Source organism: Macaca mulatta, chromosome 15 (assembly GCF_049350105.2).
Source record: "Macaca mulatta isolate MMU2019108-1 chromosome 15, T2T-MMU8v2.0, whole genome shotgun sequence".
Lineage (NCBI taxonomy): Eukaryota > Metazoa > Chordata > Mammalia > Primates > Cercopithecidae > Macaca > Macaca mulatta.
Window position 1 is genome coordinate 15,877,848 of NC_133420.1, and position 22,997 is coordinate 15,900,844.

Consider the following 22,997-nt stretch of genomic DNA (forward strand, 5'->3'; position numbering starts at 1 on the left):
TATTCCCATCTGGTTTGCTTTTATAATCAGGGAGAAGAATGAAGAATATAACATGTAAATATAAACGAAACCCTGGAGACATGTCTTTGTCACACACCCATGAGCAAGCCGGCAAGAGGTGGGCAGCGGGGGCTGGCTGCTCCTGCAGGGCCTCTGGCTAACGGGTCTTTTTTTTCCCTGTTGTAACTGCAGACCACTATGATCCCGACTATGAATTCCTCCAGCAAGACCTCTCTAACGCAGACCAGATACCTCAGCAGACGGCCTGGAACCTTAGCCCGTTGCCAGAGTCTTTGGGGGAGTCTGGGTCTCCATTTGTTGGCCATCCTTTCCAGCTGCCTCTTGGCAGCCATCCCCAGCCAGACGGACCTCTGGCCCCAGGGCAGCAGACAGATACGCCGCCTGCTCTCCCCGAGAAGAAGCGCAGGAGTGCAGCCTCCCAGACGGCGGACAGCTCTGGCTGCAGGGTGTCCTACGAGCGGCATCCCTCGCAGTACGACAACATCTCTGGGGAGGACCTGCAGAGCACGGCCCCAATCCAGTCCGTCCCCTATGCGCCCTTTGCTGCTATTCTCCCCTTTCAGCATGGAGGTTCCTCAGCCCCTGTCGAATTTGTGGGTGATTTTACTGCTCCTGAATCAACGGGTGACCCAGAAAAACCACCTCCTCTACCAGAGAAGAAAAACAAACACAGTAAGCTTTTGTTGCACTGTTGTCAGGAAGTGCGTTTTATAACCTGAAATGGCAGTATGTTTTCTTTCAGCATTAGACCAGAAGCAAATCAGTGGCCTCATTATTTCATAAAAGATAGGCCAGCCAGGTATGTCGACACTTCTGGGAGCCAGGTTTTCTCATTACAGGTGATCGTTTTTAAAGCCTGATCAGCTGATCTCTCCTTTATAGTTTCCGTACAGTCTCAGGCCGATTCTCCACGTAGCCCGAGGGCTTCTCCTCTTTAGATGGCAGCAGTTGACCTTCTGGCCTGATCACAGTGACAGAGGGAAACAAGTGTCCTGGCATGCAGGACAGCATTGCAGCAACATCTGCATAGAGCGAGGTGGATATGTGAATTTCAGCAGAACTTACCTAGTGTCCACAGAGTGATTGTCTAAGGATCCTGTCTAGAGCACGCTGTCTCTGTTCATGCTCCCAGAATGACGTGGGAGCTGAGGTTGCCCAGCAGGAGTAATTGAGGACACTTCTTGGACCAAACATTTTAATATATGATGTTACTGGAGCCCAGGGGTGGAGCTGAAGTTTTGAATATTTTCCAACTGTAAATCTGCCATAAAAGTAATAAGGAGAGTTCTCCTGGAAATTCTGTTTTCTCCTAGCTCCCCTAACTGCCCCACACTTCTGGGAGTTGCCTGGCCCCCTCTGTCCCCGCCCTCTCCCCGCTTCACTAGCATAGTTCTGCTTCGATTTTCTTGGCAGCGCAGCTGTCACCGTTTCAATGTGTGTGGTCACGTTAGCCCCACAGCCCCAGGCTTCCCTGGCCTCAGTTGACATATCCAACAGAGAACTTCTGTGAACTAGAAATGGAATCTCTACTCCAAATTCCCAAATGAGAGCATCTGAGCCCAGCTTAGAACTGGGCCCCATTCTCAAAGAAGGGAAGACCTGGCTTGGTTCAGTCCAGCAAGGATCGCCCTGAGGGCCGGCTGCGTGGTCTCCAGAAGGCTGCGGCTGAGATGGTGTCATGTATCCCCAGCTCCTCGGTGGGTGTTGCCCAGCTTGTGTGATGGCCTCAGCAGTGGTCCCCCAGCTAGAGGGAGGGCTGGCTCTGTGGGACTAATGATGTCATCCCCATCTGTCGTGTATATTCGCTCATCAGAAACCAGGGCTTCCGCAGAGGGGTGTGCAATGGCAATGCCAGAAGCATTTCCTTCTCTTCCCCTCCCTCTGCATGGACAAGTGTTTAAAGAGCTGTTGGCCTCCCCCTTCACCTCTGTTATCTTGGGCTACATGCCACTCAAGCTCACCCCCTTTCCTTCCCTAGGGGAGGGGTCCTCTGAGCTCAGACACTGGGCAGGATGGCATCCTTACAAACTGCAGCAGACGCCAGAGAGCCTTACCCTTCCAGCTCCTAGAACAAGTGTGGGCGGCGGTCCTCATGCAGGGTCTGTAGAGGGGAGAAGGAAAGGGAGGGGTAGCCAGTGTTTCCTTTCAAACAGTCTCAAGTGGCTGAAAATCCCCAGTAATTTAGGCTACCATTTTGAGGCTTTAACCCATTCATCAGTGTCTCCAGTACTGGAGCCTGCAAACCTCTAAAAAACTCCTGAGCTGCAGCCATGGCGTGCCCTGAGCTAAAGCTTCACACGCCCTGTCGAAGGTCATCGTGACAGCCACCTGCAAGGCAGGCCCTATTAGCTCCAATTTCATAGGTAGAGAAACTGGAGCTTAAAAGAACTGAGTATTGCCCAAGATCAACAAGCAAGTGGGGCACGGATCTGGGACTGAGAGCCTGACCTGAGTTGTACAAGCCTGTTACACTTCCTCCCGAGCCAAGGAGGAATTCAGCCCTCCTTCCTTGAGATCCCATCCAGTTTTCAGTGTTGACCCCTATGCAGGGGGTGGTCTTCTCCATACTCTGTGAAAGAGCCCCAAACTTAGGTGCCCTGAGCCTCAGTCCTAGTCCCCAGTCTGCTCTTCACTCCCCGAGGGGACCCTCAGGTGACCTTGTGGAAAATGCCTCAAAATTGCTTTCAGGGAAAGAAGGAAAGAATCATCACCCTGGCCGCGTGGCTGACACTGGCCTGAGTTCACGCACGCTCAGTCCCAGTGTCACGACGTATCCTCATCATTTGGGATGCACTGATACCATGAGGGTCCCCAGCCCCTCTTGCCAGGGGCAACCCCATGAGTCCCTTGCACCAGACGAGCCTTGTGATCACTGTCCGGCACCTGAAATCCCCACAGTCCCAGGCCCTGAGCACTGGCGGCTGAGCCTTCCCAGCAATGCTGGCTGCCTGGCCTCTGGGCTGCCACTGGGCTGCTTTTGAAATGGACTGGGTCCTCCTCATTTCTAGAAGGCTGGGAATGTCACTGCTATTCCCTATGCTTGGCTAGCAGGTCTCTACAAGGGCTTCATCATCAAGAGTTCAGAAAGACCTCCTGAAGAGATCACAGTTTCACAGAAAAGTCAGGCAGAGGTGGTTGTGTTTAGTCTTTTTCTTTTTTCCATAGTTCACTGCAGCCTTGAACTCGGTTCAAGGGATCCTCCCACCTCAGCCTCTTGAATAGCTGGGACCATAGGCACATACCACCATTGCTAAGTTTTATCTTTTCTTTTTTCTTTTTAGAGATGGGAGTCTCACTGTGTTGCCCAGGCTGGTGTCGAACTAGCCTCAAGTGACCCTCCTGCCTCAGCCTCCCAAAGCACTGGGATTATAGGCATGAGCCACTGTGCCCGGCCACGTTTAGTCTTTTTAGGGAGCAGTTTGTGGGTGCTTGGGATCACCTTCCTAGGCTTGCCCCTTCCTCTGGAGCCTGGTGACGATGGTTGCACAGCATTAAAGAGGAAGTGTGGGGCTAGGCGCAGTGGCTCACACCTGTAATCCCATCACTTTGGGAGACCGAGCCAGGTGGATCACCTGAGGTCAGGAGTTTGAGACCAGCCAGACCAACATGGCACAACCCTATCTCTACTGAAAATACAAAAATTAGCTGGACGTCGTGGTCCATGCCTGTAATCCCAGCTACTCGGGAGACTGAGGCAGGAGGATCACTTGAACCCACGAGGTGGAGGTTGCAGTGAGCCGAGATCACACCATTACACTCCAGCCTGGGCGACAAGAGTGAAACTCAGTCTCGAAAAAAAAAAAAAGGAAGTGTAAGACAAGCTCGGCCGGGCGCGGTGGCTCAAGCCTGTAATCCCAGCACTTTGGGAGGCCGAGGCGGGCGGATCACGAGGTCAGGAGATCGAGACCATTCTGGCTAACACAGTGAAACCCCGTCTCTACTAAAAATACAAAAACTTAGCCGGGCGAGGTGGCAGGCGCCTGTAGTCCCAGCTACTCGGGAGGCTGAGGCAGAAGAATGGCGTAAACCCGGGAGGCGGAGCTTGCAGTGAGCTGAGATCCGGCCACTGCACTCCAGCCTGGGTGACAGAGCGAGACTCGTCTCAAAAAAAAAAAAAAAAAAAAAGACAAGCTCAAGGGGCTGCGAGCTGCCCTTTCAGTAGCAGCAGCTGACCTCAGGGGGGAACCATCTCTTCCTGTGCATCTTTTCCAACCAAGTTCTGCTCTGTGCTTGTTGGAGCTAGTAAGAAATTCTTACATAATCTTTTAAATAAAGAAGGTGACTTTGAACCCCTTCCTTCAGTGACACTCCTGGAGAGAGAGCATTTCCTCTATACCTGGACCCCCAGAGCGGCTCAGGGAAGAAATAAACTCCCTACCTCTGTGACTGTCTTCCTCAGCTCAGTGTCTGGCCTTCCTTGGTTTGTTGACTAGTTGGGGTTTGCAGAAAAGCCTCTGGCTTTGTGCTTATTTGAGGATACAAAATTTAGCACTGCAGAGCCACCACTTTTTCTTGGTATCTGAAGCTCAGCTCCACCTGGCAGGTGCTCGTGGCACTTGTGACGTGCCCCGAGGGGAAAGTGCCTGCTCAGGAGGTGGCTGAGACTTGCCATCCCTTGAGTCCCTCGCTTGAGTCCTGAGTTCGCATTAGGGTTCCCCATCGGTGTTGCGCGTCTGCCGGTCTGGACGTGTCTCCTCCATTAGCGCATCAGACAGGGTGTGATTTCACTGCCCGAAAAGGCCTCTGCGCTCCGCCTGTTTGTCCCTCCCTGAGGTGCTTTCGGTGGAAAGCCCCCTAGCTGCTGTGGGAAGAATGCGGGGAGGGGTTCCCTGACGTGGCAGCCCCCAGCCTTGCTGCAGCTCTGTCCCTCCGTTTCACAGTGCTGGCCTACATGCAGCTGCTGGAGGACTACTCGGAGCCACAGCCCTCCATGTTCTACCAGACGCCGCAGAACGAGCACATCTACCAGCAGAAGAACAAGCTCCTCATGGAGGTATACGGCTTCAGCGACTCCTTCAGCGGGGTGGACTCCGTGCAGGAGCTGGCCCCGCCGCCCGCCCTACCCCCCAAGCAGCGGCAGCTGGTGAGTGACACCCTCCCTTGTGACTAGAACTTCTGATTCTAGCAGGTCTCTAGGAACCAGAACGAGCTTCCTCCCTGCCGTGGCAGGGCCCCAGTTTTGGGTGTGGAAGGCACCATCTCCCACACAGATGCTTTTACTTCCTCCTGAGATGCTCACCAGCAGCCCAGTGCCCGCTCCACCACCTCCCCACCCTGGGGTGCAGGGACCTTTCTTTTCCACAGCAGGCCCACGCAGCAGGGACAGGCTTGTACTCAGGGTGTTTGCTCTCTCTGCTGACAGTCTCTTGTATTTTTTTCTGTCTTCTTTGGCTTCAACATAGACCTCCCAGAAGGGAGGGACTCAGTCAAAGCACAGGACATGGTCTGTGCATGGCCATCTGTGGACTTGATTGGCATAATGGTCCTAACTGTGTAGAGTGACTTACAACCCAGCCTTGGCCGGGGAGGGCCCAAGGGAAACAAGCGCCATTGAAGCGGAGGATGGCTTTAAACAGAGCCACTCTGTTTCAGACACAGCACCTTCCTCTTCTAGAAAACACTCCTGTGCTGAGGACTCCCGTGCACGTAAGGAAGCACGGGTCAGCACAGAAGGCAGGCTGTTCCACCGTGGGCACCCCATGAGGCTCCGGAACTGCCCAGGCACTGGGCAGGTAGGCAGATGGGGGGTGCCTGTGGCATCCCTCCAAACTTTCTCCCTTTGCTGCCAGTTAATGAACATGGAGGGCCCTAGTCGGGTTTGAGGATCTGAGCCTCTTGTCCAGCCATGCTCCCCAGGAAGAGGAAGCTCCCCAACAGGGAGCTCCAGGCTTGTTCAGAACTGCCTGGGTTGCTGTGCTCGTGTGCTGGCCAGTCTGGTGGCTTCTACCAGGAGGCGACTAGTGTGCCCTGGGCCATCTTTTATCCATTGCGAGAGGACATGAAGGGCCGTCTGATTCTTCTGGGAGGCAGCTGCAGACTGGAGGACAAATATCCCTGGATTACTCCATATAATCACCTGGGGCTCAGCCCAGTCCCAGGAGTCCCTGAGCTTCCTATACTCAGTGGGCTCTGGCTGACCAAGCAAGCTGTTTTGTTTCCACTGAGAAACCACACTCAGCCCCTTCAGAGAAGGCCATGTCCAGTAGAGGAAAGGCCAAGCCTGGAGTTGAGAGTCCTGAATTCCAACCCTGCCACTCGTTAGCCGTGTCACATGTGCCATTTTCAGGGTCTCAGATCCTCACCTGCCCTGCCCATCCCACAGGCACAATTGAGAATATGAGTCTCAATTGCTTTGAAGATGTTTCAAAAAGGATCCCACCATGGAAACATAAATGCCTCATTTAGAGACCCCTTGCTTAAAATGTTTGGTTAGAACCATTGCCGAGACCCAGGAGTGGTGGTGGCACATGCCTATAGTCCCAGCTACTTGGGAGGCTGAGGTGGAGGATCACTTGATCCCAGAAGTTCAAGACCAGCCTGGACAACATAGTGAGACCCTGTCTCAAAAAAAAACAGCCATTGCTGAGCCAGATTTATTGAAAATATTTTTGGCCCATTGGGCATCTTCTCCACACTGTGGAGTCCACAGGCTTCTGAATATTTGGGGAGACACCCCTAGTGAGTGAGTGGAATCAGAACCTGTTCCACCATGCCTGTGGGGCAGTGGTGAACTCAGCCCCTGGAGGCCTGTTAGGAACATCTGTGTTGAACACCTCCCCAGGTAAGCACCGGGGGTCTCATCTGGCTCTACATGGTCCCTGCCACAGCTCCTGGCATCCCCATTATAAGTAAATTGACGCTGACAGAGCCAGCGAACCTTAATCCAAGCCCACAGCTAGAAACAGAAGACCTGGGAGCCAGGCCCAATCCTAACGACAACCCAGGCGTACCACCTGACAAGTCCTGCCAGCTGCTGGTCGCACCCTCTCAAATGCAGATGCAGGAAGCATTATCCACACTTCACAGACAAAAATGGTGCTCATTACACACGCCTGTTGGCCCACGTACAGTGTGATAAGCAAGATTCCAGGTGCTTCACACATATCATCCCATTTCATCCTCCCAACAGCCCTGTACAGGAGGTGCCAGGGTTCTCCCCATTTTACAGACAGAAAACCTGAGGCACAGAGACCTTTAAGTAGTGCCCAAGGCCAAACCTGTGAGAAATGGCAGGATCCAGACTCAAACCCAGGCAGCCGGAGCCCCATCTGAGTTTTGAAGACGTGTTAATGACACATGGATCCACTCCACACAGAGGAGCAGCTCCAAGCCCGGAGTCAGCCCAGGTCTGTGTGGCTCCAGCCACCTCGTCCTCCTTCCACCCAACCTGCTTCCAGTGGACACAAATTTTAGGATCTAGAGTAAGGAAGTGAAGGAGGGTGCCCTTTCCTGCATATAGCCTTCGGCAGCTGGTTTTAGTCCCTGAACTGGGCCTAGAAGCCGTCCCTCTCCAGAATGTCTCCGAGAGGATGTGGAGAGCGACCTCCATGGCCTTTCCCTGCACGGACCTGACTGTTCTCTGCTTCTCTCCCTCCTTCCCTGCCTTCTCTCTCCTCCCCTCTGTCCAGCAGGCCTCCTGTGCTGCTGCTTCCTTCTCCTCTGTCTCCTACTGTGTCCAGCAAACTAAAGTGGCCTTCACCCCCGAGGACGGCAGTGCCGCTCAGGGCCTCAGTGTGTCCGTCTCTCACTCCTTTCTCAGCCGGCACGGCAGCTTGCCTGTGCCCTCGGTGAGTTGCTCCCTGCTGTTCCTTACTTGGAAACACGTGAACAGGGCCATTCCTTGGTAGCGTGTGCCTCAGCTATGTGTTCTGCCCATCATGGCCCCTGCCCTTCTGCGGGTCCCTACACATAGATGGGAAGGTTATGAATGGTTGGTTCTCTGGGGCCTTAAAGACCGTGAGGCGTCCAGGTGAGGCAAGGGTAGGCATGGGAAATGCGAGTGGCCAGTCTGGCCTAAACTGACAAACACATTTTGACCTTTTTATCCCAATCTCCCTTTGGGACTTGGATCAGCCCTCTGTGTTCCAGGATTAAAAAGGAATATAACCAGGTGTGGTGGCACTCACCTGTAGTCCCCACTCCTCAGGAGGCTGAGGCAGGAGAATCGCCTGAACCCCGGAGTTCAAATCCAGCCTGGGCAACGTAGTGAAATCCTGTCTCAAAATAAATAAAACAGATGAGATGGATGGGTAGATGGGTGGTACTGTTCCTCACATAGAAAGCCAGGTTGAGGAGAGCAGGCTTCACCAGCGCGTGATGGTTTGATTAAGGGCTTTATTAGTTTGCTTTTGCTACATAACAAACCACCCAAAACTTCGTGGCTTAAAATAATAGTGACCATTTGTCACTGCTTAGGACACGGAGTAGCAGGATGGTTGTGCTGCTCTGGCCCAGACTTGGCCAGTTTTGGCTGAACTCACTGACATCCGTGGGACCTGAGCTGGGACAATGGGGCTGATTTGGCTGTGACCCATGTAGTCTGTCACCTCCATCAGGCTGGCCTGGGCTTGTTCACATGACAGCTGGCGGGCTTCCAAAAAAAACAAATGGAAGCGTGCAAGGCCCCTTAGGGCCTAAGCTCAGAAGTGCTGTGATGCCTGTTCCATTGCATTTGCTCAGTTAAATTACAAGGCCAGCCAAGATTCAGGGAGCACAGAAGTTGCTTCTGCCTCTTTATGGTGGTTGCTGCTAAGTCATGTTGCACGGGCTGTGGGTCCAGGAAGGGAATGGGCTGCAGCCATTTGTGTAAACAGTTTACTGCTTTAAGCCTAGGGGCTGACACTGAAGAGGGGGTCTTTCACTGGCATCTGTGCATGTCCAGGAACCGAAATGGCCACATTCTCCCTTTCATCTGTTAAAATGAAACTTAGCACAGGGGAAAGAACTCTAGAACAATTTCGCTTCAGCGTCTTTCCTTTGGGACTGGATTTTCCTTGCCTCGTATTTTGTAATTGTGAGGAGTAAGTAAAATTATATGAAGCGGCTAGGTACGTAAGCTTAGAAAGCTTATTACTGTTCTTGCTCTCATTGTCTTAGTAATAAGAGTTCCGGATTCTCGTCTTGTTCTGCTTCTAACTTTACACATGAGAGCTAACCTGTTTGGCCTTTATCCCCCCTCTATAAATGATGAGTTTGGACCACGCGATTTTTTGTTTTTTTGTTTTTTGTTTTTGTTTTTTTTTGAGACGGAGTCTCGCTCTGTTGCCCAGGCTGGAGTGCAGTGGCACGATCTCGGCTCACTGCAAGCTCCGCCTTCCGGGTTTACACCATTCTCCTACCTCAGCCTCCCGAGTAGCTGGGACTACAGGCGCCCACCACCACGCCTAGCTAATTTTTTGTATTTTCGGTAGAGACGGGGTTTCACCGTGTTAGCCAGGATGGTCTCGATCTCCTGACCTCGTGATCTGCCCGCCTCGGCCTCCCAAAGTGCTGGGATTACAGGCATTGAGCCACCATGCCCGGCCGGACGGGGTGATTTTTAAAGACTTATCCAAACTCAGGTTCCCAGTTTGGTTTTGTCTGGTTTCCATCTGTGCCCAGGGTGGGCAGTCCAATGCCTAGTGACTTCCAGTGGCCAGGACTAAGACGGTCCTGCCTGTCGTGAGGACCTTGGAGTGCATTCTCCCACTGGATACTGAGGCCTCACTCCTTAGAGCCCCCAGCAGCCCTACTCATGCTGGGAAGACAGGTTCCCCTCACCCTGCTCTGGCCACACAGAAGCCCATGGTTTCCTCAGAGGCACCTCTGGCAAGCTCCTTTCACAAATCTTGCGAAACTTGGCCTGTAGACAATCCAAGCTCTTGACCGAGCTAGGTTTTTGTTTTTGTTTTCTTTCCCCTTAGAGTTTCTACAATATCCCTTTTGAGCAGTTAGGGTTAGAGGACTATGAATGAACTGGACTGTTTGCTACAAAATTAAATTTGAGGGCATTTTAATTAAGTTTGGTTATGAGTACGTCATAGTTTTTATCCCTGGGACACACAAGAGCCTTAAGACATCTTGTGTCTAAAACACTGCATTCTTAGCAACAAGTCCACCAAGGACCCCGAGGGAAGGACCTTATAAGATGCCTTATGTCATTAAAACGAGAATACCTCAGGAACCATTAGTAATGGCCACGTTTGGAACATTCAACATCCAGTACACTGAAACCTCAGAAAAGTGATTTAGTACAGTGCCAGCATGTTCTTCATATATCCGTTGGTTAAATTCTAAGATGAACCCCAGACATAGGGCTTTGGATTACTATCAGAGCGCCTTTTATGCCTGAATTTCTTTGTTCATTGCTTCTGGGCCTGTGTCATTTTTCCAGCATGAAACTCTGAAGGGGTGTCCCTTGGAAACACAGCAGTTGTCAAATCTGAAGACATCTCACATGGTTCTTGACACAGTGGACGATTACTTCTACTAAAAGACTCTAACCATTGAAAACTTCTTGCCAAGGGAATTTGTAGGGCACTAAACCTGTGTGGAACAATTTAAATTGAAGTGGATACTGAGAAGTATTCTCATTCACTCCTCCCCTGATCCTAGGGATGGGTTTAATTCAGCAAGCTCAGGACATCAGCTTTTCCGGGCCAGGCTGCAAAAGACATCCAGTTGAGGAAGATGGCCCCAGCCAAAGCAGGGCTGCAGGTTAGCAGGCAGAGGAAGATAGGCATGAAGCCTGCTTCAGAACCAAAAACATCTGCACACATTTTAATTAATTTTGGGTCTGAGTACATCATGGTTTTTGGTTTTTTGTTTTTGTTTTTGTTTTGTTTTGTTTTTGAGATGGAGTCTTGCTCTGTTGCCCAGACTGGAGTTCAGTAGCACGATCTCGACTGACTGCAACCTCCGCCTCCTGGGTTCAAGCAATTCTCCTGCCTCAGCCTCCAGGGTAGCTGGGATTACAGCCGTCCGCCACCACGCCCGGCTAATTTTTTGTATTTTTAGTAGAGACGGGGTTTCACCATGTTGGCCAGGCTGGTCTCAAACTCCTGACCTCAGGTGATCTGCCCGCTTCGGCCTCCCAAAGTGCTGGGATTACAGGCATGAGCCACCACACCAGGCCACATCATGGTTTTTATCCCTGGAGTATATAGGAGTCTTAAGACATCTTTTATGTAAAATACAAGTTCACACCATGTTAAGGCATATGTGAGGAATGACATGAGAGTTGTAGGCATAGAAACTTTGTGGGTGGTGGAGCAAGGACAGGGTCGTGGGGGCTGGGGGTAGAGCTTGAGCTGTGGCTTGAAGGACAGTTGGGATTTTTTAGGAGCTAAAGGGCAGGAAAAGCAAGTCAAAGATGTTCCAAGCAGAAGGACCTGCCAGAGGCATGGAGGCCAGGAAGCCCAGTGTCCATTCGGGAAGGTCATCTCAAATGTAAGCACTTAGAATAAGGTCACAAGGGCAACGATGACAGCCAGCTTTCCCGTCTCCCCAGAACCTCCACTCCAGGAAAAGCCAGTCCTCCCCACCCGCAGGCTCTGCCGGGCCTGGACTCGACTGTTTGCTGGGCTTCTCTCTCACCAGCACCGCCTAGGAGTTGGTCCCAGGGGGTCCCTCCTACCGTCCCCTGCACAGGCTTCAGTCCTGTGTGCTTGGCCCTTCATTCACCAGAGGTGTTAGCTCCTGGTCCATAGACTCGCCTCTTGCCTGACTTAGGCCGTAACCCTAGGAGACTTGAACACAGACAGAACTCCAAACCCTGACACGTGGTCTCCGGGGCATTCGGACCAGCTTGGTAAAAGAAAGGTGTTGAGAAGAATGTATGCATGACCGTGAGGCAGGAAAGGTATAGAGAGGTGGGTGCAGCCTCTGTGATCCTGATTGGGCCAGGCCCCGCCTGTGCCTGTTCTGTGGGGGCGTGGCTCCGTGTCTGAGTGACAGCCTCACCATCCCTCCCAGAAGTAGCAGTGCTGCCCGTGTTTTCTCTCTTGACTGCTCTCCAGGTTCTTGCTCCCTGGGCTGCCTGCTGTATTCCCATGGTGGCCCTGCCTGGTGGCTGCCCATCTGCTGTCTCTGCCCTACTCCTTCCCACCTTCCACAGTAGACTCTCATGGCCCTCTCCTCTGCATGTCCCTTCTCTGGCTTGCATTTTCTCTGCTTCTGCACATCTCGAAAGTTGTAGATTTGGTTCCTATTCACGGTGCCCTTGACCAAGATATTATGCACAATCTCTCAGTAACCATTAGGGCTGCCTGTGCCCTGCCGGTGCTGCAGGGTTGGCATTGGAAAAAATACCTTCCTCCAGCCAGGAGCGGTGGCTCACGCCTGTAATCCCAGCACTTTGGGAGGCCAAGGCGGGCAGATCATGAGGTCAGGAGATTGAAACCATCCTGGCTAACACGGTGAAACCCCGTCTCTACTGAAAATACAAAACAATTAGCCGGGCGAGGTGGCGGGCGCCTGTAGTCCCAGCTACTCGGGAGGCTGAGGCCGGAGAATGGCGTAAACCCGGGAGGCGGAGCTTGCAGTGAGCGGAGATCGCGCCACTGCACTCCAGCCTGGGTGACAGAGCGAGACTCCGTCTCAAAAAAAAAAAAAAGGAGGAAAAAAAAAAAGAAAAAACACCCTCCTCCGTACCCCACACTACTTTCTTGTACGTTCTTTCTTTGCTAACTGAAAGTTATGGGTATTTACTGTCACTAAAAGATCTATTTGGGTGCTAGAAATCTGTTGAAATATTTCTTTACCATCTTGGCTTCCAGAATGAATCTGGATAATTAAAACTGCTAGCAGACCCAAGTTGTGAGTAGAAGTTATATTGAAATGCCTGTAATAACTGTCATCTGTTTAAAAAAAAAAAAAAAACTTCAGGCAAGGAGAGTTAAGTGTGTATCATCTTGAGGACTTTAATTTTTTAAAAAGGGTCTGCAGAGCAGCTGGCATCTCATTCTGGGTAAAACAGTCGTTTTCTGAGATGGGCCCAGGTTTCTGTGCATCAGCACATGTGCTCTCAGCAGAAAGCTTGAGCTTCATGCAGACGCTCGGTCCCCATGCCATGGTGTCCCCTCACTGGGAAATGCCAGGCCCAGCTCCTCGGGACCCAGGGTAGGTTCCTTCACTCTGCCCATGCGTCTGCCTCTCCCTTGCTCACTGTTTCTCTCGCTCCCCACCCCCAACCTCCTGGCCACAAACCGTCCCCAAGGATGAGCCATCACAGAGACCGTGGGCACACTGACGGGCCTAAAGGCCAAACAGGAAAGGGGAGAGATAGAGAGAGAAGGAGAGGAGGAGGAAAACGGAATGGCCCATGGGAGGGAAGTGGAAGACAGTCCCATGGGGCTCTTGGCACCTGTTGGAAACTTTGTTGGAAACAATACGTTTCTGCCATCCTGACCTTTGTCTCTCGTTCCTCCCTGATGCCATCTTGTCTTACTGGCTTTCTGTCCTGGTCAGAGCTAGATCACATTGAGAGAGAAAGAGCAGGGAGCGTCTGTGGGCAGAACCCGGTAGCCAAGGGTGGGAGAGGGATTTCTCAAGGCAGCCCCTCCCTGGACGGGGTGGGGGTGTTGGTGCGCAGGCTGGTCGGACCCTCCCTTTGCACGGTCTGCATGGAGTGCTCCTCTTTTGGGGAAAGGACTGTGCCGCTGTCTCCATGTTGCGAAGCCTCCTTGAGGCCTCTGCCTCCCACTGGTACATGTTCCTCCTTGGCCTGGCGTAGCTCATGTAGTACATAGGTGCTTCAGGTTATTTCACACCATTGACTCCTAGACTCTCCTCCATTCTTGGAGGTTTAACAGCACAATATAGTGTACAAGTCTATGCCCTTAAGGGTGTTGTCTGGCAGTCCGTGCCCTTAGGGGTGTAGTCTACCAGTCTGTGCCCTTAGGGGTGTAGTGTACCAGTGTGTGCCCTTAGGGGTGTAGTCTACCGGTGCATACCCTTAGGGGTAGCATCTACCAATCTGTGCCGTTAGGGGTAGAGTCTACAAGTTCATCCCCTTTGAGGCAGTTCATCCCCTTTGAGGCAGAATCTACAAGTCCAAGGTTGAGTCTCTGTGGATCTCCAGCTGTTTGCATGCAGGCTTCTCTCCTCACCAGACCCCGGGCTCCCTGAGGTCAGAAATTAGTCCCCATGCCTGGCACATAGCAGACAGGCAGGCAGTGCCCATTCACTCTTGTCCCGCCCCTCTTCTCCCTGTCCCACCATGTCCTACTGATACTGCACAGGGCATTAGCCTTGAGCGCGTCCACTTCCCTCCAGCCTGTGACCGCTCGCTTCCTCCCCACTCCCGTGTCTCACCTGGTTGCACTGCAGCTCCTGACTGGCATCCCTGCTTCTGCAGTCAGAGGCCCTCCCTGCTTCTCAAGCCTGCAGCTAGACTAAAATGTCACCACATCCCTGCAGAACCAGGGCCAGCTTCCCTGGCTCTTAGGAGGCCCTCACACTGTTTCTCCCCACTCTACCATGAGCCTGTCCCCTGCACACCTCCACTGCCTTCCCTTCATCCCTTCCCCACCTACAAGTTTCTCCTTCCTGCTCAACCCGTCTTCTTCCCCACCGTGTTTTCTCCTCACTTGCTGTATGAACCTGAGCACACCGCCCCGCCCCAATGCCCTGGGCCCCCCTTTCCTCATCTGTGCAATGGGAGCACGAGGTTTTTATAAGGATGAAAAGCACACATGATGTAGTACGAGACGCACAACCAGCATTTCATGGAAAGGGAAGTATTAGCATCAGATCTTTCACCACATGGGGGAGGCTGCTGCTTTCCTGTGTAATGCTCCGGTTCGTCTTCTCAGGATTGCATGTCCCCTGAGGAGGGGGCATGAGCTGTGAACTGGCAGCTTTGGTGCAGCCTAGCCTCTAGCTCCCATGTAACAGATGGATTGATCCCAGGCTCTGGCCAAGAATCCATTTTCTTCTTCATTTTCCTTCCCTACTGACCTGAGGGTCTTGCTGTTCTGTCTGGGTCGAGAGTTTCCCAGGTAGTTCCTGTCTGCAGAGCCCTTGAAACACAGTTTGGCTCCTGCAGTGCGTTCCCCCTGTGCTTTTCCACTCTTCCTGATAGACCCAGTGCTACTCTGAAGTGTGAAGACTGGATTAGATCCTACTCAGCTTGACCCGGTCTTGTGGAAGGAGGTACATGCAGACCAGAGCCCCCTCCAGGTCGCTGCGACCCTCAGGAGGTATTGCAGAGCCACCTCTGGAGAAATGTCCAGCTCTGGAGGAGACGGCGTTACCTCCTGAGCCCAGGAGCGAGCCTGCCTTGCCTTACTGTGGGCAGTAGGGAGTGTGCCCATCTCGAGAGCAGGACTGGTCACAGCCCTGACAGCAGGAGCAGAGCTGAGAGTGCCTTGTGTTGGGGGCTTTCAAAAGCAACTAGTCTGATGCAGCTGTTTCCGCCCCCTGGTTCTAGACTTCAAGAATCTTTGTTGTTTACAGCCTGGCATTTTGGCTGGTCGGTGCCCCTGGACCAGCTTCAGGCGCAGTAGTGTCACTGTAGCACCTGGCCGTGGTTGTACTTCTGACTCCATCTGTGACAGGCAAACTGTCAGGTGGGAGTTCAGTCAGGGTGCTGGGAAAAATTGCAGAGGAGAAATTTTAAGATAAAGTTGTAGGAAATAGACACAAACCTTCTTGGAAGGCCGGTACCAAAAGCACCCCCATTCCTTGTAAAGGTCGTGTGCTCACACGCACCCTGAGGGCCAGTTCCACGTCCGGTGCCTCTTGCCTTTACTTCCACATCGGGCTGCCATCCCCCTATCGAGGGCCTTCCTTACTACTCTGTGATCGAGGTTCACTGCAGTTCTAGAGATGGAGAAGCCAGGAGAGAGAAGCTGAGCCATTTGTTCCGAGTTAAGCTAGAGCCGTGATTGGAATCCAGATCCCCATCATGAAAAATGCAGTGTTAGGTTAACATTTTTGAACTGCTTAATTTGCCAAATAAATTTTGAGACCTCGTAAGGCTCGGTCAAAAGAGAAGTGCGTAGGCTGGACGTCGAGAGGCGTGTATTTGTCCTTCATGTTCTGACATGTTACAAAGTGTAGCTACAGGCTCTAAATAGAGTTCTAAGAATAAGTATAAATTAGAGCCCCTGTCAGGCTGTTGAAATGCAAACTGAGTAAAAATAGTTGTCAGACTTCTAGAACTGAATTTGAATCATTTTTCAATCTGTATTAAATCTTTCTATAAAGGGTTGATGCTATTCAGATCAACACTTAGTGAATTCCAGAGCATCCTAGAATGTATTGGAGGTTTTGCAAGAGTGTAATTTGCCATGAAACCATTGGCCAAAACGTAGTATTTTCAAGGGAGATACTGTGATTCCAGTTGTAAAAATATGTCACATGAGAAGGAACTTAATAAGGAACTTTTACATTCACCCATCTTCTCCCAAGCAACACATTTTTGTTCTTTTACATCCTTTTTTTCTTAGGATATTCAAGTGGTTTTTAAAAATAAGCTCCACTAAGAAGTTTATTTGAAAAGGGAGAAGATATTTTTTGGACCCAACATAATGCTAATGTTACCCTTCTTTGAGGAGAAGAATGACTGTCTCCTTACCAGGATCAAAGACAAAATGGTCTGTGGCAGATTTCAGTTCAGGTGCTTGTGGCATTGGCCTCAGAACCTACCACTTGGCTTTGGAACTCATCTTTTGACATTATGTAAAGTGTAGTTATTGTTACAAATTAACACAAGAGCATCAAAGAAGAGGAGTTGCTCCTGGGCCTAAGGTAGACCCTACCAAAAAGTAAGGTAGACCCTTCTGTAAACCAGTAGTTAATTGGGACTGTAAAGAAAGAGAAGACAAAGCCAGAAGTCTCCCTAAGAGTTTGCCAAATGGAGTTACAAGGAATGTTACCAAGCACCTTTCCTGGGGCAGGAGGGTGTCCTGGGAGTGGGTCGTACCCCATCTCTATAAGAATCAAATCAGATAAGCTTTTCTCCCCAGGCGATCATGTGGGCCTCATCAGCAGTTAAAAGCTCAACTTCTTCCAGAATAGATAAATTAGGGCCCACACTGTGAGGCTCACAGTCCCTAGTTGAAGGACATATGTGCTCTGAGCCCACCGCCAGTGCTGAGCTGTAGCTCCCATTGATTCTACTCTGGGGAAGGAAGCCCAGACCACACTAGAAAAGCAGCTTCCCCTGAATGTGTTTTCTCACAAATGAGGAATAAAAATTTAAACCCGAAAACCAGCTGTCCAATAGCTTATCTATTTTGCTAAGTGGCATCCAAAAACTCTGAAGTCATAAGCCTTGCTTGAGCCAAGATTATGCAGTAATGACCAATTTCTGGCAACTTCTCTTCCCAAACACTTCACCGTGCCAGTGAATCCATCCATTTACATGACCACATTTCCCTGTAACTGGTGGAGCTGACAGTTCTCCAGGGCTTGGAGCACAAGTCACTGTGGAGCAACTGTTCTGATCACGGTCCCTCGGCCTGTGTCCCTAACCCTCAGCTGCTGATGAGTAGACAGCCTCCTCTGGCACACGGTCTTTCTGATCAGCAGAGGAATTAAGTGGAGTGGCTGTTATATTGAGGATTCAGAATTGTTCCTTTAAATATCTGCTTTCCTGCTGGGCACGATGGCTCATGCCTATAATCGCAGCACTTTGGGAGGCTGAGGTGGGAGGATCACTTGAGCCCAGGAGTTCGAGACCAGCCTGAGCAACACAGCAAGACCCCATCTCTACAAAATCCAAAAAATTAATTGTACCTGGTGACACATGCCTATAGTCCACCCTTTTTGAGAGGCTAACGCAGGAGAATCAGTTGAGCCCAGGAGGTCGAGGTGACAGTGAGCCATGACCGTACCACTGCACTCCAGCCTGGGTGACAGAGCGAGACCCTGTCTCAAAAAAAGAGAGGAAGAAAAAGATCTTTCCTACTTTCTTGCTAAGGCAACACAGGACCCACCCCTAGTCCTTTTTCCATGCCAGGACTATAATAGAGAGAAGGTGTCACTGAAAACTGGTGCCTTTTCTAAGTATTTTACTTGTGAGAAAAACAAAACTGCTGCCTGGCCAGCTTCAGGCAGCTTTGCCTTTTAATGAATTGGCCACACGCTCGCATATGAGGTCATCGGCCTCCAGCATCGTTTTGACTCCCTTTCAGGGTTGTGTTTCCAAAGGAGCTGGTTGCTGATTCCACCTTTTCCCTGCCTGTCCTGCCGCACTCTGGCCAGTGCACCCCTCTCTGCATCCTGGCTTATGGATCAAGTCTCAGCTCACTGGGCTTTGCATGCCTGGCGTCATAAAGCACTCAGCTAAGGAACTCTCTGCAGAGTTGGTGAGGCTGTACCCTGCAGAACTATGGGATCGCATGGTTAGGGTCTGTCTCATGTCCGGGATACACTCAGTATTTCAGAAAACACGAACTGATTGTGATATCAGCCATCCCCACACCACCTCTTACCAGCTGTGTTATTAGGCACGTGGTCTCCTCTCCCAGCCTCAGTATTTTCATCAGTTATAAGAACCGTAAGGCACTGTGTGTAGGTTAATTGAGATGATTCATGCAACGCCTCATCTGCCCAGCAGGAAGATGCAGTAGGAGTAGTTGTTCTCTTCCTCGTGAGGCAATCCCTGCTGTGTTTCGACTGACTGTGTGACCAGGGCTGACGTTGGGGGCCAGACACCCCCTCTCCTAACTGGCACCCCTAGATCTTCTGCAGAAGTTTGCAAGTCTCAGACAGGCAGCCCTTCCCGTTCTAAAATCCTCAGCCCAAACAGTCTTATTCTGGCTATAAATAAAAGTTCCTGCTACACAGAGAGCAGCAGCTCGTCAGAAGCAAAGCCGGGCACGAGCCAGATCCTAAAATAAACCCCCGGCTGTGGTGAGGCGGCGTTTCTGTGGAACGGCCCTCCCTGCCTTTCTCCCTGCCCCTGTGGGTAAGTGTGATCATAAGGGGCTGGAAGTATTGCTCTGGAGAATCGGTAGAGATGGGGGCCTGTTGAAAATGGTGTGACCATGAGCCCCGATGCAGCTGCTGGCATCTGCAGAGCCCAAGGGGCACAGCAAGGGCTTCATGGTGATCAGAAGGCTTTCCCTGTGTCTCCCTGCCCCGTGAAGGTACCTTTCCAGTTTGGCTCTTGTCCCAGCATGACTGCATAGCTTGAATACCAGAGTGTGAGCTCACAGCTGCAGATGGAGGGCCAGGGCAGGCCAGGCCAGGCCCCTTTGTCCAAGAGAGGCCAACTCTCCTTCCTTTCTCCTTGGTAGCTGCCCCCTCCTTGGCAGTCCACACCCCAGGTCGTTTCCCTGAGCCTCCCTCCCCAGTGTCTGGACCTGAACCCATGCAGTGGGTGAAGTTTGTCTCTTACCCATCCACGCTCAAAACTGAGCCGCTGCTGTGAGTCAGGCAATATTCTAGGCATCTTAATTAATAATACGGTGCCTAGACTATGTATTAGGTGCCTACTAAAATACGTATCAGCAAATACGTATTAGGTCCCTACTGAATGCCCCAGTGCTGTTATTTCGAGCAGTTCCTGGGATTGTTTGGAGGGCAGGAGAAGACAGCTGCTGCTGGCCGAGAGGTCGCCCACACCAGCAGCACGCGGAGGACCTGCCTGTAGCGCTCTGCGTCTCACGGAACGTCCGCAGAAACCTTGTGGGAGAGGGGCTGCTTTCATCCCCGTTTTAAAGATGAACAGCTTCAGCTAAGGCTCAAGAAGTTCAGTCACTTCTACTAGGGCACACAGGCAGAGATGCCACGAGGGGCAACTGGAGACCGTGCAGTCAGCAGCTGCCCTGTGCCCTCTCCCGGAAGAGGCACCACGCTGTGGGAGTCTGCCCCTCACCTCGTTGAATTAAAACCCGCTAAACACACCGTGTGGTTGGTTAGGAAGACACTTCTCCAACTTAGTACATTTTGTGATGACACAAAAGCCATTTGTGTGTGTGTAAATCAGGTGCTAGTTATTGCAGGGCACGTGTAAGCACAGAGTGACTTTACATGGCGCCAATGAGGCTGTGTCAAGACTCCAGAAGGAGCTGGCCTGGAGCATGACTCTTAAACTAGGCGGCAGCAAGACAAGGTGAGCGGGAAGTGTTTAGCAAATCTCATGGCAGTGTCTGGGTGTTGGGAACGAACATCTGGCCGATCTGAGAATTTGGGCTCCTGCAAAAGATTGAGCCACTCCCTGAAACAGTCATGCAAGGGTTTCCTGAAGGCGGCACGCCGTCCTACCGCTCAGCCAGTGCATCCCGCTCGCTGTCTTCTCTGTGGACCTTCCCAGCCAGCGAGGGAGCCTTGCTGTGTGCAAGCGTCCTCCAGAGATGCGATGGAAAACCCAGAAAGCCAAGCCCTTCACCCCACTGCCATCCCAGGAAGGCCCAGAGTGAGCTCCCAGGCCTGCAGCGCCATCCTGGGTAATTGCTGTGAAACACTGAAGTGTTGCGTGGAGCCTGCTGTGAGGGCTTAGGTGAGGGCGGCAAGCCAGGGTGTACCAAGTAGGGTGTCTGCCCCCCCGAGCTTCTCCTGAAAGAAGGATATGAAGGGAACTTCACTTGTACAGGTACTTGAGTGTTCAGTGCTGGTCGCATGCATGACACTTCCACTGATTCATTTGACCATGGCCGAGGGTTGGCCTTGAGTTTGTGGGTTAGATGGGGAAAGCAGATGTGTAAGTGGTAGTGAGTTCTTAGGGCAGATGTCATGGATCTGCTGTGAGATCTAGCAGCAACTGGAGCTCACAGGAGTGCAAGGAGGGAGGAGTTTGAAACTCCGGTCAGTGCGGCCAGGAAGGGGCCACAGCTGTACACACAGGTGGAACTGAGAGGGTTGCGTTGTCCCTCGAGTTATAGTAGCTCTTTGTACACGTTAAAGGGTAGCTTTGCCAAACTGCTTAAGGGCCAGCCATGGTGGCTGATCCCTGTAATTCCAGCACTTTGGGAGGCTGAGGCGGGCAGATCACTTGAGCTCAGGAGTTCAAGACCAGCCTGGGCAACATAGACCTCATTTCTACAAAAAAAATCAAAAAGTGAGCCAGGCGTGGTGGCATGCACCTGTGGTCCCAACTACTCAGGAGCCTGAGGCAAGAGGATTGCTTAAGCCCAGGAGGTCGAGGCTGCAGTGAGCCTGGGTGACAGAGTGAGACCCTGTCTCAAAAGTGAAAACAAAAAACGACTTAAGGATGAGTGGCTTTGACCTCTTGTTAGTTTAAAACTTCATTTGTCCTCCTCTTCTTCCTCTTTTCCGTGGGTTCTGAAAATCCCCAACCACAGCAAACACAGAGAATGTGTCAGTGGGTGGCACGCACATTTGTGTTGGGCTTGACTTTCCTCACGTCCCAGCCTCTGTAGTGGGCCAACCAGTGAGCCCAGCAAGGTCTTTGTTTTGTTTAATTTTGTGACTCGTTCATTCACCCATATCTGCAAGGACTTTGGACGTGGCCACCCCCACAGCGCTCTCCACGCTCCCCATGGTGGTAGCAGCATGGTGGCAGGCCTTTGTAGGACACGGTGACATCACATCATTAGGTTCTCTCCACATGGAGGCTGCTGACCAGTGGTCCTAGAACGCCTCTGTCCCTTCTTCAGCAGCAGAGCCCCAGCCTGGGGTGCTCACTGGACCCCAGAAGCCATGGGATTTGCTGTCACTTCTCAGCACAGTGTCAGACCTTCCTGTCTGATGAGCATCTAGGGGAGTATAGCCTTGTGGCTACAAGGTGGCATCAAAGGTGTAAGATCACATTTGTTTTTATTTGAGATAGGGCCTTGCTTTGTCACCCAGGCTGGAGTACAGTGACTCTATCTTGCCTTACTGCAACCTCTGCCTCCTGGGCTCAAGTGATCCTCCCATCTCAGCCTCCAGAGCAGCTGGAACTACAGGCACTCACCAGCACCCCCAGCTCATTTTTGTGTGTTTTGTAGAGATGGGGTTTTGCCATGTTGCCCAGGCTGGTCTCAAACTCCTGGGCTCAAGCGATCCACTCACCTCAGCCTCCCAAAGTGCTGAGACTGCAGGTGTGAGCCACCATGCCCAGCCTACTTCGTTTGTTTAAAAAACAAAACAAAACAAAACAAAAAGGCGGGGGGGAAGAAAGAAAAGAAAAAAAGAAAGAAAATGAGTTAGGAAGAGAAATGGACTCAGACATGGTTAGCATTTCCATAGTGCAGCTTGCCAGCCACGCTTAGGGTTTGAGCCCTTCCTTTCCAAAAGCATTCAAGGTAGATTTCAGTGTTTAAAAGTTGCAGTGTTTGATGTTTAAGGAATAAAACCTGAGAGATTCGTCCAGAAATTCAAAATGAGTAATTACAACGACATTGAATTTAGCCGTGAGGTTCCTGAGCAGGCAAGACAGCGATGGACCACACAGGTTTTATTTTCTGTCCCAGCGGAGCATGTGGCCATTTAGACAGCCCTGAGGACAGCGCTGTTCACTCTCCAGCCTCAGGGCCCTTCTCAAGGGAGGAGGTGCTGGGCGTGGGTATCACAGTGGCCTGAGGACTGGGGGTTGCTTGGCGTGATTGGTGGCCCCTGTTAGAGTTACTATGAACGGCCTGTCACTGCGCAGCTACTGCCAATCTAATTACTTTTTCTCTTTTCTGTTTTCTTCCCGTATTCTCGTTTTTGTTTGTTCTCCACCTGGATTCTGTAGTATAAGTCTGTGTTTAGGTCCTACTCCCAGGATTTCGTGCCTCACCACCAAGCTTCCGTTCCGCCTTTCCTTCCGCCTACCTCCTCTTCCTCTCCACATTTCCCACCTGCCCACCAGGCTCAGAGCTCTGACTTAGCCGTGCCAGCCATGGCCGGTCCACCTCCCAGCACCGTGGACGGGCCTCTCTCGGCTTCTCAGGAGAGCAGCTTTCATGGGAACACTGTCTGCCTTCCTTCCGAAACCTCTTTCACTGACTCGGTGAGAACTCAGCGCGCACACATACACACACACACACGCACACATACCCCTGCACATGGGGCTGCACGGTTTTTTAAAAAGCGGTTTCACGGTTCCTGAAAGACACTTC

The 22,997-nt window shown here is 51.6% G+C and overlaps 1 protein-coding gene and 1 long non-coding RNA gene across 34 annotated transcripts in view; one reads left to right on the forward strand and one right to left on the reverse strand.

The window, feature by feature from the left end:
- The window catches only part of RAPGEF1 (Rap guanine nucleotide exchange factor 1), a 159,078-nt gene that overhangs the window by 108,488 nt on the left and 27,593 nt on the right, over positions 1 to 22,997 (forward strand). For 11 of the 32 annotated variants that reach the window (XM_077967448.1, XM_028834702.2, XM_028834699.2 and 8 more), the window contains 4 exons: positions 193 to 693; positions 4,902 to 5,104; positions 7,650 to 7,808; positions 22,631 to 22,888. In XM_077967448.1, coding sequence (XP_077823574.1) covers positions 193 to 693; positions 4,902 to 5,104; positions 7,650 to 7,808; positions 22,631 to 22,888 — 1,121 coding nt within the window. The remainder of the gene's footprint in view (positions 1 to 192; positions 694 to 4,901; positions 5,105 to 7,649; positions 7,809 to 22,630; positions 22,889 to 22,997) is intronic. The other 21 variants (XM_077967439.1, XM_077967441.1, XM_077967442.1 and 18 more) reach the window with 5 other exon arrangements.
- LOC144335012 (uncharacterized) lies at positions 1,676 to 3,571 on the reverse strand. 2 transcript variants are annotated; one of them, XR_013405392.1, is made up of 3 exons: positions 3,405 to 3,571; positions 2,822 to 2,893; positions 1,676 to 2,653 (listed from the first exon to the last, which is right to left on the reverse strand). It is a non-coding gene; the product is annotated as an uncharacterized LOC144335012 (long non-coding RNA). The 2 variants fall into 2 exon arrangements; XR_013405391.1 differs by having other exon boundaries at positions 2,822 to 2,904; positions 3,418 to 3,557.